The 15029-nt window shown below is 36.3% G+C and overlaps 1 protein-coding gene across 1 annotated transcript; it reads left to right on the top strand.

Annotated features, from left to right (window-relative positions):
• Positions 1-1358: 1358 nt before the first annotated feature.
• Positions 1359-14287, top strand: slc29a4b (asolute carrier family 29 member 4b). Its single transcript, XM_059552147.1, has 12 exons — positions 1359-1522; positions 2799-3012; positions 3611-3736; positions 5916-6047; positions 6158-6271; positions 6421-6549; positions 6637-6711; positions 10158-10426; positions 11326-11458; positions 12038-12225; positions 12314-12554; positions 13001-14287. Exons 3-12 carry the CDS (start codon positions 3613-3615, stop codon positions 13150-13152), a joined length of 1557 nt encoding a protein of 518 aa, XP_059408130.1. The 5' UTR covers positions 1359-1522; positions 2799-3012; positions 3611-3612; the 3' UTR covers positions 13153-14287.
• The last annotated feature ends 742 nt before the right edge of the window (positions 14288-15029 follow it).

The raw sequence follows: 15029 nt of genomic DNA, 5'->3' as shown, positions 1-15029 counted from the left end.
ATTGATCATAACGGGAGTTTTTTGTTTGTTTGTTTGTTTGTTTTTTTAATGAGTTAATGTGCTTAAACTCATGCTAGACTGAAGTCAGTGATAATGTTCCTTGATAATGTAAATGTCCTCCACATACCTAGCCAAATGTTCCGACCACCCATCTCCTCCCAGCACCCCCATCCTTAGCCCAGAAATGCTGGCCATTCCAAAGGCAAGTCCGACGGACATGGCTCTCTCCAGCCCACTGGCCGCTCATCAGATAATTCAACAAATCTGATGACGACTTTGTGTTTTCACTTTTGTGTCTCATATGCATCAGAAGTTTAGCCAACGGTCCATGGGCATCACGGCTGAGGCTGAGACTATGGCCTCCTGAGCTCTCAGCTCTGCCATGGCTCTCTGGGCTCCCTGATCCGCCATGGCTTCCTGAACTGCCTGCTCCGCCATGGTGCCTAGATCTGGTACTGCTTTGGAGGCGTCCCTGTTCCAAAGAAGTCTGTCCTGAGGACATGCCGTCTGGAGGGGGGCGTTATTTCAGACTCTGTTCCTTGTTTTTGTGTGCATTTTACTCCCCATGTGTTTCCATGCCAATATTTGGTCTTTCTTGTTCCTGTCCCCATGGTGTTAATTTGATTCAGGTGTTCCCTGTTTATTTCTATTGATTAAGTGTACTCCTTTAAGGGGAAGTTGTGGCCTAGTGGTTAGAGAGTTTGACTTCTAACCCTAGGGTTGTGGGTTCGAATCTCGGGCTGGAAATACCACGTCTTAGGTGCCCTTGAGCAAGGCATCGAACCCCCAACTGCTCCCTGGGTGCTGCAGCATAAATGGCTGCCCACTGCTTCGTGTGTGTGTTCACTGCTCTGTGTGTGTGCACTTTGGATGGGTTAAATGCAGAACACGAATTCTGAGTATGGGTCACCATACTTGGCTGAATGTCACTTCACTTAAAGCACACTGACAACAAATTACTTTTTAAAACATAATGATTAATGTATTTTTGTTTTGTTTTATTGTGACTATTAAAAGTCATGAAAGTGTACTGTCTTTAAGTACACTTTTTATTTCAGTAATATTCTATAATCTGCAAGAACAGTTATATAATCTTTAAGTTTCCTAAAAATATACTTTTTCGATTTGAGGTACACAGCCATAGACATGTATAAATGGAGACACTTTGCTGCAGTATGTGAAATGATTATTCATGACACTTAAAATTACTTCTAGTTAACTTCTCTGGCTTTCCCCACTGCTTTACAAAACAAGACTAATGTAATAGTAAGATACTGAGCTGTGCACAGTATGTGTGCAAGTGTGTATTTGCTCTCACATCGAGTCAGTAGATTTTTCTCTCTTTATCTTCCATGACAGACTGCAATGCAGGATTGCTAACTGTGTGTAGCCCCCCATAAGACTGCTGAGTGCACCCACCCACATACTGCAGAGAAGATGAGGATGAAGGGTTTTGTTTCCTCAGCATCTCCTGAGAGATCTCACACACAATGTTTCCATGGAGATGACACTTTATATATGTGTTTTTTTTGAGTATGTAGGAATAAAAGACACAATCACACTTGTTCTCACAGAGAACATGTTTCTAAAATTATCTTCCAGTGCATCTAAATTAGCGTTTATGTCTTCATGTGTTTGCCTTAATCTCCTTTGTTAAAAAATCTGCTGCTTTTGAATATTACTGTTATTTTTTTTTTTTTTTACTCTGATAAGAACTTATCTGACTATAAGATAAGGTCTTATAGTGTGACCAAAATGAGGATAATAGATAATTTAAGCATTCAGTTCTGCATTACTTCTGAAATCTCCTGAGGTCTTTTACCCAAGAGAAAGCCATTGGAATGTGAAAACAGAACTTCAAACAACAAAAGAAGAGAAATATTTATTATTGAAGAAAAGTGTTTAACACTGTTCCTTAAATTGCAAATGCACCGTATCAAGATGGTGCTGGGTAACATGAATATGGTTAGCTGAAAAATCCAGATGCAGATGTCACGATTTGCATTAAATGGGGAAGACTGTTGCCATTTGACAAAGTGGTTGGATCTCAGTAACTTCAACTGTCAAAAATGCACACACAGATGTGTTTTCTCTTGCAATGGTTTTGTGTGTTAATTTCAAACCTAGTTCAGTCCTAACCATGCTCTCTTAAAAAAACGATTCCACAAGGAATGATGCCATAGAATCATTTTTTAGTTTTTGGTTCCTCAAAGAATCTTACATTGAATAGTTCTTAAAAGAAGCATATTTTTTCCCAGAGGTGGCCAAAAGGAAGCACTAGGAGGTCCATGGAAAGATTACTGAAAAACAGTGTAATAATGTAAATAATAATAATAATAATAAGATTAAATTGAATAAAAATCTATAAAACATTACAATAAGAAAATATTATATATATATATATATATATATATATATATATATATATATATATATATATATATATATATATATATATATTTAAACAAACAAAACAAATACACTACTAAAGTTAGTTTTGGTAAAAACTAAATAATATTATATAACTAATTATTTTCCAAGACATTTTTTACATTTATATAAAATATTAATATTTCCACAATTAGCCTATGACTTTATTCATAATATATTTTATAGAGGTCCCTCACAGCATCAAAAAGTAGCAAATTTTTAAGAGTGTAACCTTTAAAATAAATTGTATTTATTTAAAATAAATGTTATTCATTCTGAATCTTTTATTCCTGGACATTAAAGGTGGACATTTTTTATTTATTTATTTATTTATAGACAATGATTTAACCGTCTATGTGTTTATACAGATGAACCCCCTCTATAGAAAGTGTGACAACTAGCCCTGGTGATCAATTGTTAAGCGCGTGATGATTCCGTGACTTGCTCAAGAGGGCGGGGAGCATCGAGAGAGAATGAGGGAGCAGAAAACGAGCATCCTCAAATAACACCGCTTGGAAACGAGACACTGGATCTTAATTAAAGATTATTCGTTTTAGGAAGTGAATGACATTAGAACATCAGGTAAGAGACCTGTTATCCATTCACGAGAGCTAGCGACAGCTCTGATTGATGTTCAGTTATTATCATACTGTACGTATCGATTGCATTAAGTTGCGCATATGTAAAGAAGCATGTCAAAAAGACAAATGATCCTTCGTTCCAACAGCAATTGTGATATAGCCTAGTATCTCATTTTTTTTCCCCGCTGTAGAAAAATACACTATGACACTGACTCTCCATATTTCTAAAAATAGCTTTGGTGGAACGGTCAGGTGACCTCGACGTGTCATTGTTAATCTCGCGTTTATCACCTAGTCCAATTGACTAGTTTAACTGTGTTTCATAACATGCCGCAAAATTTAAACCGCGCGCGGTTGTACAAAGTCAACTGGTAGGAGAGAAACACATTCATGCCCAAATGCTTCGAATGAAAACGGGTGTAGGAACAAATACTAAACCACTGCAATGCTTGGTTGCATAAAATAAAAGAATAGAGTTTTACTTGCACAGTATAGGTCTATAAAAATTATGTGGATACTGGTGCAAGATATCATAATATGAATTCACACACACACACACGTTTTTTCCCAATATATGAATTCTGACATTTTTTTCCCAGGCATGTACTCTGAGGAGTGGAGCAGAAATCGGCAGGGTAGAGAGAAGGCTGTGATCACGAATTTCAGCTTCAGTCAGCTGCCAGAGGAGGAGAATAGGGGTCGGATAAAATCTCACAGTTTTTATGGTGAGTTATGTACAACAGCTAATATTAAACAATAACCAAATATACAGTCGTGGCCAAAAGTTTTGAGAATTACATAATATTAGTTTTCAAAATGTTTGCTGCTAAACTGCTTTTAGATCTTTGTTTCAGTTGTTTCTGTGATGTACTGAAATATAATTACAAGCACTTCATACGTTTCAAAGGCTTTTATCGACAATTACATGACATTTATGCACAGAGTCAGTATTTGCAGTGTTGGCCCTTATTTTTCAGGACCTCTGCAATTCGACTGGGCATGCTCTCAAACAACTTCTGGGCCAAATCCTGACTGAAAGCAAACCCATTCTTTCATAATCACTTCTTGGAGTTTGTCAGAATTAGTGGGTTTTTGTTTGTCCACCCGCCTCTTGAGGATTGACCACAAGTTCTCAATGGGATTAAGATCTGGGGAGTTTCCAGGTCATGGACCCAAAATTTCAACATTCTGGTCCCCGAGCCACTTAGTTATCACTTTTGCCTTATGGCACGGTGCTCCATCGTGCTGGAAAAAGCGTTGTTCTTCACCAAACCGTTGTTGGATTGTTCTTCAGAAGTTGCTGTTGGAGGGTGTTTTGGTACCATTCTTTATTCATGGCTGTGTTTTTGGGCAGAATTGTGAGTGAGCCCACTCCCTTGGATGAGAAGCAACCCCACACATGAATGGTGTCAGGATGCTTTACTGTTGGAATGACACAGGACTGATGGTAGCGCTCACCTTTTCTTCTCCAGACAAGCCTTTTTCCAGATGCCCCAAACAATCGGAAAGGGGCTTCATCGGAGAATATGACTTTGCCCCAGTCCTCAGCAGTCCATTCACTATACTTTCTGCAGAAGATCAATCTGTCCCTGATGTTTTTTTTTGGAGAAAAGTGGCTTCTTTGCTGCCCTTCTTGACACCAGGCCATCTTCCAAAAGTCTTGGCCTCACTGTGCGTGCAGATGCGCTCACACCTGCCTGCTGCCATTCCTGAGCAAGCTCTGCACTAGTGGCACTCCGATCCCGCAGCTGAATCCTCTTTAGGAGACGATCCTGGCACTTGCTGGACTTTCTTGGACGCCCTGAAGCCTTCTTTACAAGAATTGAACCTCTTTCCTTGAAGTTCTTGATGATCCTATAAATTGTTGATTTAGGTGCAATCTAAGTAGCCACAATATCCTTGCCTGTGAAGCCATTTTTATGCAACGCAATGATGGCTGCACGCGTTTCTTTGCAGGTCACCATGGTTAACAATGGAAGAACAATGATTTCAAGCATCACCCTCCTTTTAACATGTCAAGTCTGCCATTCTAACCCAATCAGCCTGACATAATGATCTCCAGCCTTGTGCTCGTCAACATTCTCACCTGAGTTAACAAGACGATTACCGAAATGATCTCAGCAGGTCCTTTAATGACAGCAATGAAATGCAGTGGAAAGGTTTTTTTGGGATTAAGTTAATTTTCATGGCAAAGAAGGACAATGCAATTCATCTGATCACTCTTCATAACATTCTGGAGTATATGCAAATTGCTGTTATAAAAACTTAAGCAACAACTTTTCCAATTTCCAATATTTATGTAATTCTCAAAACTTTTGGCCACGACTGTACTAATCAGGGCTATAAAAATTGCACATACAAAAAAACATTAAATTGCACATACATATATATATATATATATATATATATATATATATATATTGATGTATTTGGTGCATACATTAAGGTTATATCATATGTGGATACGATGCAAGAATTTCCAAAATAATGCATGCATTAGTGAAAAGATTCCCAAACTTTTTTGTCAGCCGAACTCTTTTGACATTAAATATGTACTTGAAGATCCCCCTGAGATTTTAAGTTGTATATTTCAATAATATAACCAAAAGTACATTCACAACTCTATTTTGTATTTATTTATATTTGTATTTATATTCGGCAACATTTTAAGTAACATTTATTTTTATTTTTTTAAGTAGATATTTTTAATAATTTTTTTTGTCAATTAATTATAAGCTTTTTGTCAAGTCACAAACCCCATGCAACCCTGCATTAGTGCAAGATACCATCATACACAACACAAAAGCATTGAGTTGTTTTTTATTCATTAAAACAGGGCTCAAGTTTATCAAGTTCCTCTGTCATTCTGGTTGCTATTCATTTAAGCTTGTGTCTTCTTTTCAGACTCAGAGGAATCCATTCCTGATGATCGCTACCATGGCATCTACTTTGCCATGCTGTTGGCTGGTGTTGGCTTTCTACTGCCATACAATAGTTTCATCACCGATGTGGACTACCTCCACCGCAAATTCAAAGGTGTGATGCGACCAACCTGTTACACATCACGGGAAAGACCAAATTAAGTTGTAGGCCGATAAATGACAGCTATGTATTGCACAGTCAAAATACTTATCTTCTATTATCAGGCACCTCTATTGTGTTCGACATGAGTTTGACGTATATTATGGTGGCTCTCAGTGCTGTCATTGTGAACAACGCTCTTGTGGAGAGACTGAGCTTAAACACTCGCATCTGTGTGGGTGAGACAATGCAAAAACCACCTCAAAAGAAAATGATGTAAAGTCTAAAACAAACTCACAAGCTCCTCTGCAATATTTTCTACATGCACGCACACAGATTCTTATTTTTCAATTGCAATATCACTAATTATCCTGTGTTGCATAAATAGGATATCTATTTGCATTGGGACCTTTGGTGTTTGTGAGTGTATTTGACGTCTGGTTGGAGCTGTTTGACACTCAGCAGTCCTATGCTCTTACTCTAGCTGCAATTGCCATTGTTGCATTTGGATGCACAGGTAAATATATACAAGCAAGCATGCTCTTGCGACTGGCCTACATTGTGCTTTTGTGATCTGTTAACATTATACTTTTGTCCTTTACAGTGCAGCAATCTAGTTTCTATGGTTACACTGGGATGCTGCCCAAGAGGTACACACAGGGCGTGATGACTGGAGAGAGTGAGCCAAACTTCCATCACCACATGACTCATTTATTCATTAGAATAAATTTAATATTTACTTCACATTATTTTGCTCCCATTCTCATTACCGTAATGCAATTAGTTTTTTTTGTATCTTTATGAATGAAGACTCTCAGTAATTTAAATAATAAAGTCAAAAATAAAAATTGTAATAAAAGTATTAAAGAACAGGTTATATGGTATTTTAAAGTGTCCTAATATTATGTGGACTCGCCTACAACAGTTTTAAATGCATCTAAGGTCAGAAAACATTGTCATTTTCTCAGAATATTCATTTAATTTCAGAATAATTTTTCAATGATTTCAAAATTATTTGTTCGAAGCGGTTCTGAGCTTAAGGTCTGTAAACTCCTCCCTTCCATAAACCTACTCTGCTCTGATTGGTCAGCTTGCCAAGTCTGTTATGATTGGTCTTTCCATATAAAATGCGTGTCAGAAACAAAACGCCCGTTACCATAATAATTTTTTTCCCCGGAGGTTTACTTAAAACAAATTTGCTTTACTTAAACAAAATAATCCACAGTTAATCCAAACGACTCCAGTCCATCAGTTAATGTCTTGTAAAGCAAAAAGCTGTGTTTTTGTAAGAATCCATCAAGGCGTTTTAACTTAAACCGTTAAACCGTCACTTCTGACCAAAATACCATAATGCTTCCTCCGGTTGAAAAATGATTTCCACATCAAAATCCAACAACATACTTGTTTTAAATTTTATTTTAAACTGCTTTCACTTCTAAACAGTACTTGATCAGTGCATATTTCTCTCCTAATTCAGACGACACTATATTTTCACTGGCGAAAACAATATTATGTATAGAGCACAAATTTTCATTTTTGGCTGAAAATTAAAGGGTACTTTAGATGCCTATTTTTCACAAATTGGTACTCTTTAGGGTCTTAATTAAATGTCTGTAACATACATTGGTTAACTCAATGGTCATGTAAAACAAAACCCTTTTTTAACTTGTCAAAGCAGTTCTGTACAAAGTGACCAGTTTCTGTGCATGTTTCTTTAAATGCTAATGAGCTCTGCTCAACCTGCCCCTCACTATGGAAGAGGAAAGCAGTTTGGACTTAATCATAAAAATTATGAAGTGTGAGACTAACTTTTTCTATAGGTGCAGCTGGATCACAAACAGTGGGTACTGATCCATCCTTGAGTTTAATTTTTTTAGCAGAACCTTCCTTGAATTGTCCCTTGTTTAGAAGCAGTCTGGAGTAAAATGATTTGTGCAGACATAAACGAATATAGGTGCATTTGGTGGCACATTACCATCAAAACCAAAACTATTCCACTGCGTCCTCAGTGACTCTTCTGTCGGGAGAGAATGAAGACTCTTATGTTAATTTTTACATCCAACTACAAAACATCTACATTGCTTATGGGATGTTATCAGCTGCTGAAGCACAGAGAAAATGGACAGCGTACTGGCTGAGGGTGGAAATATGCTTATATGGGACAGTTCACCATTCATGGGCAGGGCTTGAGCAATATTTTGTCATATTGCTCAGAGAATCAAAACGGCTTGAAAATTGAGACTGTTTTAAGTTTTCTGGGGATTAAAAAAAGGAATGAATGGAATTTTATCATTTTAGTGTGATTGTGTCCACACACTGCTTAGACAATTTAATCAAACAACATGTAAAAGTGAATTATGCATCCAATGTCTCCTTTAACCCTCTGGGCTTCTTCGTAAATGGGTCACACTTAGCTTCCTCCCGCCCGAAAACGGGCGAAGCCTTAAAATTGTACTTTACTTTTTCCCAGGATAACCAATCAAATATATTTTTGTTCTATAATGTTTTCTGATTATTATTTAGAATTTTTAGAATTTCTTATGATACTTTGAATTAATTATATAATTTTTATGAGCTATTTTTTCCATTAGAATTAATATATCATTTTTTATTTTATATTTATTTAAAAAAAAAATTCAATAAATGCAGCATTTCACATCAAAATAGAATGCCAGCCTAAAAAAAAAATGTTCCACGAGAAGAACTTCATCTAGTGGCTTTAAAAAATAGCCACTTTTGTGTAATGTCCTGTACCAGCCTGTAGGCTGCCTATAGCTTCCTATATATCCTATATAGAAAGGCTTTTTGATTCCTTTTGTTGTTTTAGACATGATTTCTCTATCTTATTCGTTTTTTTATTTAGATATACATTTAGATATTCTAAAAGATGATTACTTTATTTTCTTAACAAAAATGTTTAGATAAGTATCAGGTTTTGCATTATGATTACAATCAAACTATAGCATTTGGTTAGAAAGGGAACACAATGTGTGTGTGTGTGTGTGTGTGTGTGTGTGTGTGTGTGTGTGTGTGTGTGAGTGAATGTGTGTGTGTGTGTGTGTGTGTGTGTGTGTGTGTGTGTTGCATTTGAGCGAGAGTCTCTTTTTGTATTTTTTATTTATTTATTTTTGCATATTCTCAAAATTTGCTGTTGCAGTCTTACCAGTCTCTCTCTTTCTCTCTCTCTCTCTCTCTCTCTCTCTCTCTCTGTGTGTGTGTGTGTGTGTGTGTGTGTGTGTGTGTGTGTGTGCATTTGAGCAAGTTTTTTTTTTTCATTTATTGATTTTATGTGGAATATTCTACAAATTTGCTGTTGCAGTCGCCAGTTTATCTGTGTATGTGTGTGTGTGTTTGTGTGCGTGGGTGTGTGTGGGGGGGGGGGTCTTATTTGCACTCTTGATGTTCTAGAGTGTCACCCCTTTATTGCTGTACACTTTTTTTCAGCACAGTTGCTGATCTGTAGCTTGTACCACCAAATGTTTCTCTAAGTTTTCCTATTTTTTCGTATTTCCCATTCATTTCCTATGTCGCCCGTTTTCGGGCGGGAGGAAGCTAAGTGTGACTTTTTTTTTTACGACCCTTTAACATATCAGAATCATCTCCTTGATTTTTTTGTGTGTTCATATAGGTAATACAACAAAAGTCACCAAGTTTCATCCCCATCCGATGAAGCAAAAAAATTAAACATTTCAAAACGTTCAAGTTTTCGCCCGTTTTCGGGCGAAGAAGCCCAGAGCAAATACAGATTCTTAATATATAATATTTAATTTTATAAATACATTTTGATATAGATATAACAAAAAAAATTCACATTGCAGTAATGAAATTTAGTGTTTTTTTTTTTTTTTTGCATTACGGTAATATGAATTAGTGATATGTATTTTTTTTTCCAAAATACGAATTCACCCAATTTCTATTGATCATATGAAATGTTGGTTTGTATTGCACTTGAGATATATATATATATATATATATATATAGATAGATAGATAGATAGATAGATAGATAGATAGATAATTTTTTTCTTTGTCAATTACGGTTGTTTTAGGCTCTGCAGGAGTTATTGTCTCTCTGAGTCAGAGATAGATATATAATTTTTTTCTTTGTCAATTATGGTTGTTTTAGGCACTGCAGGAGTTATTGTGTCTCTGAGTCGGATTTTCACAAAGCTGCTGGTGGAAGACGAGAAGAAAAACACCATCATCTTCTTCCTGTTCTCTGTCTCAATAGAGACGCTCTGTTTTCTGTTACACGTGGTGGTCCGACGGACACACTTTGTCCGTTATCACACCGATAGAGCTCGCCACAGCTGGCTCAAAGGACAAATTAATAATTTTACGACAAAAAACCACAGTGGATATCAGATACATTATGACAGCAGCGCAGAGGAAGAGGTAATTCCACACATAGAAATAATGGTTTGCACTTGACTTTTGGGATTTTTTGAGTGTGGGTTCTTATATGTTACTGACAGGTTTTGAAAGGTTTCTGTGTGTTTGTGGCTAACTATTTATTTTATTACTTTGCAGAAAAAGTTATCTGTTTACCATGGCAAAAAAAATGGGTGTAATAGGTTATTCAAAGCTCCCTAGCTAAAATCTTTCTGGATGTATACACACTTCTGCCACAAGGCAACCTTACAATGCACTGTGACAAACCATAGCAAAATCACTTTATCCAAGGTCATAGACATACCTTCCTGAAAAAGAAATATGCTCAAAGATGCACTTGTAGTGTACTTGAAATCTTAAAAGTATATTTCAAAAATACAGTACTTGGAGAAAATATATTATTAATAAAAACAGTACACTTTATTGAGTATGTTTCTTTACACACAAAAGTACACTTTTTTAAAAAGTGCACTTTGTAATGTCAAATTAAAAGTTTTACTTTAAAGTATCATTTAAAACATAATTTCTAATCAAGTTTGTCATGCTTTAAAGAAGTACACTTATTTTAATGCGCTGACTAAATCTGCTGAACTGCTTGGAAATGGAAAAAGGCAGAATGTTTTATCTATCCCTTTAAGAATTTTATTTCCATAATAAGTACTCTTTTTAAAAATATGCCAAAGTGTACTTCTTTTTAACAAGACTAGCCAAGGAAAATGTTTATTTTAAATATATTTATTATTAATTAAAACATTTTTGTAGAAAATTGTTCAATCTCAATATAAAATGATTAATTTCACCCAAATTTGTTGTAAGCAGTAGAAAGCCCTACCAGATTTTAAGATAGGATGATTTGCTCAAAGATAAAATTGACATTGACTCATGGCAGTTCCACAAATTAGGATGGAGTGGTGTCAAGCACAGTTGACGAAGCTGATGCAGTTAATCTGGGTCACGGTTCCCATGGAGACGGAATATACGTCAGGTTTGACGTGCCCAAACCAGACACCAAAAGGACCTGGATGAGTGTGAAGGGTGAGCTTTAGGTTTGATAACAAATGCTTGTAGCTATTCAGTGAACAGACTACAAAACAAAGTTAAAGGAATAGTTCACACAAAAATGAAAATTTACTGAGAACTTACTCACCCTCAGGCCACCCAAGATGTAGATGAGTTTGTTCCTTCATCTGAGCAAATTTGGAGAAATGTAGCATTACATCACTTGCTCACCAATGGATTCTCTGCAGTGAATGGGTGCCAACAGAATGGAAGTGCAAACAGCTGATAAAAACACCACAATAATCCACTTTTTCAAGATATTAATTGATGGACTGGACTCGTGTGGATTACTTATGTATTGTTGCAGTGTGTTTATAAGCTGTTTGGACTCTCATTCTGACGGCACCCATTCACTGCAGAGGATCCACTGGTGAGCAAGTGATGCCAATTTCTCCAAATCTGTTCTAATGAGTAAACAAAATCATTTACATCTTGGTTGGCCTGAAGGTGAGCAAATTAGAATTTTTTTTTGGTGAACTGTTGCTTTACGTCTAATTAACATTGCGTTTTTAGACCTGAAATCTTTTGACATAATGCATGATGACTTTCTTACAGAGCTGCTGGATCAGAGGTGTGCTGTTGCTCGGATGATCTGGCCCTATATGCTCTCAATTTTGGTGACATATTTCATCACACTGTGTCTGTTCCCTGGTTTGGAGTCAGAGTTACGCAATGATACTCTGGGAGAATGGCTGCCTATTCTCACCATGGCTCTGTTCAACATGGCAGACTTTGTGGGCAAGGTGAAATGAAGCTGTTTGATGTCATCTATGAGCAAGAATTAACATTTAAAAATGGCAAATGTTCAAAGCTCTTGATTTCTCTCTTTAGATCTTGGCAGCGTGTCCGTATGAGTGGGGTGGTGTGCAGCTGCTGGTGTGTTCATGTTTTCGGGTCCTCTTTCTGCCTCTGTTTGTGATGTGCGTGTCGCCCGTGCATCACCCTCTGCTGGCGCACCCAGCCTGGCCCTGCTGCCTGTCTTTGATGCTGGGAATCAGTAACGGATACCTTGGCTCTGTACCAATGATACAGGCGGCAGGCAAGGTGCCACTTCAACAGCGAGAAGTGGCAGGTGAGTATGGCTGGCGCACAAGTAAAACATCTGTTACTCTGGAGATTTAGGGCTGTAAGTGTTATCAGTTATGCTTTGAGAAGAAAATGTGAATGCAGGTGTCAAATTACTGTAGTAAATATCTGTTAAGTTTCAAATGTTTAGATTTAAGTTTTAAAACATCAGATTTATCACTCTAAAATTATTTAAGGATGATCAGAATGTTATTATTTTTTTATATGCATTTCCCTGAGAATTTTTCAAAATTCAGGGAGATCAAATTCACGTGGATTGTTGATATTGAATTCTCTGACTGTTGGCCAATTTTTGGAGGCTTTTTATAATTGGATTATTTCCAATGAGAATAATTTGAGAAGCAATAGACCATTTAATCTCATCTCTGTCTAGGAGAATCAACTGATATATTGAAAATGTATTGTGATTTTTCTTCCAATTTTTTTTTACAGGGAACACCATGACAGTATCATATATGGCAGGACTGATGCTGGGGTCTGCTGTGTCTTACTCAACATACAGCCTGACCTCACAGGCACATTCTACTCACACACTGAAACTCAACAACACACTCACATTACAGAGCTATATGCCTGGCCACTGAGCGTCTTTCTCACATATACACTGTTTTGTATAATTGTTAGTGTAAGAATAAAGAACGTTTCCAGAGACTATCCTTGCTGAAAATACCAACTTAGACCAGAGTTTGCATACTGATCCAGTCTGGTTTATGCAAGGAAAGTCTGCTGGTTAAGCAAGTGAAGAATCCCAGTTTGGGAAACCAGCATATTAGAATTTCATTGTGCGGACCAGCATCCAAAACACAACATATGCTGGTGAGCAGCTACATATGCGGATTTGTTCATCAGGGATGTTGGCTTATATAAAATGTGTTGATATATTCATTAGAGCATTATCTAAGACTGTCTGAATAACCATCACCTTGCTAAATGAATCGATGTATTGAGTGTTCCTGTCATGTTTAAATGCACGGCCGCCGTGTGTAATTTACTGTAAGGTATGCTTTATAATTCTACTTAATGGCCAGTTGTTATAGTCGTGTTGGTGTCTTATTTTAGATTATGTCCCTCCACTTTCACCTGTTTGAAACCAAGGTTAGGTAACCAATAGTTTCATTATTCACCCATTGAGGTAAATCTGTAGGTGGAAGGATTTACAGTTCACAAAGAGCATGTTTTTGCTTTGACAAATTTGAGACTAGGGCAGTGAATTGTATTTTTATTTTATTTTTACGTTTTTAAAAGTTCTTTTATTTTTAGTTCCATGTTTTTAGAATGTGCAACAGTCAAACATGTCAGTCTATGGAGTTTAAATAGAAAACAATGAACAGTGTAATGGAAAAACATGTTTTGTGTAAATGGTGTAAATGAGATTTGACTCCACGGATCTTACAAACTTTGCCAAATACAGCAGTTATTGTAGCAGCCTGGGAAGCTGCAGTGCTTGCGTTGGGATGAATTGTGGAGCCCTTTCGCCATTGTCATCCTGTCATTTACTGTCCTTTTGTTACTGTACATTTTACACTGTTTCTATCAATAAAAGAGTGAAAAGGATAGAAAAAGATTAGCACTTTTCATTTTAAGAACTCATATTCTTGTTGGTTTTGTTGAAGTTTGCTGATTTTTTTGTAATTTCAATATGCCCATCACTCTATTACAATTCAATCCATTATAATGAAATCTTCAATGATTTCTTTAATAAACTGAACTCCAGCTTTTACAACTTTTTTATTGTTTGTTTTCCTCCATTGACACTGGTTAAAGTATCAGAGCCCTTTGACTGACAGCTTGGTACCTTTTGATTGTTTGATACTGTTGCTGTACCATATAAGATCACAAAGTCTTGGTATGTTACATTATTTTGAGTAACCAGATGCAAACGCACATACGTTTTTCTAGAAGTATCCAGTATACGGTTTGCAGTATTGATGATTTTTATTAAAGGTATTAGAGGTTTACTGAGACATTATAATGATGAAGGTTTCAGTAAAATCTTTATCATATTCATTATTATTTTATAGATAATTGTCATTCTAATTTGTCACTTGATTAAGAAACATATCAACATAATATGACTCAATATAGATTCCCCACAAATTCTGATAGGAGATATTATAGTGATTATAATTTTCAAGTTTCTTGTCAAGCCTTAAATGTAAATGCCAATTTAGAAGCAATTAACTGCAATACTCCAGCATTGTTATGGTATGTCACTGTGCACTATTTCAAGACTTTTAGCTAAAATAGAGTGTAAAAGGTTTAACAGAATTTTAGATGAAGTAATATTTCACTCTCAAAATTCTGCACAACTTTGGCTGAACCACCAAAGAGAAGTGACCGCATCAGCACATGAAGGAGCATTATCAAGTTCCTTGCATGAACAAGAAAACATGTGATACTTTTTTTATAACAGCTTATGCTGTATAATATTTAAATAACATTTAAACACACCTCAAATTTA

This window comes from Carassius carassius, chromosome 6 (assembly GCF_963082965.1).
Source record: "Carassius carassius chromosome 6, fCarCar2.1, whole genome shotgun sequence".
NCBI classification, from domain to species: domain Eukaryota; kingdom Metazoa; phylum Chordata; class Actinopteri; order Cypriniformes; family Cyprinidae; genus Carassius; species Carassius carassius.
The sequence above is the reverse complement of the archived record's forward strand: the minus strand, read 5'-3'. Positions and strand labels throughout refer to the sequence as shown.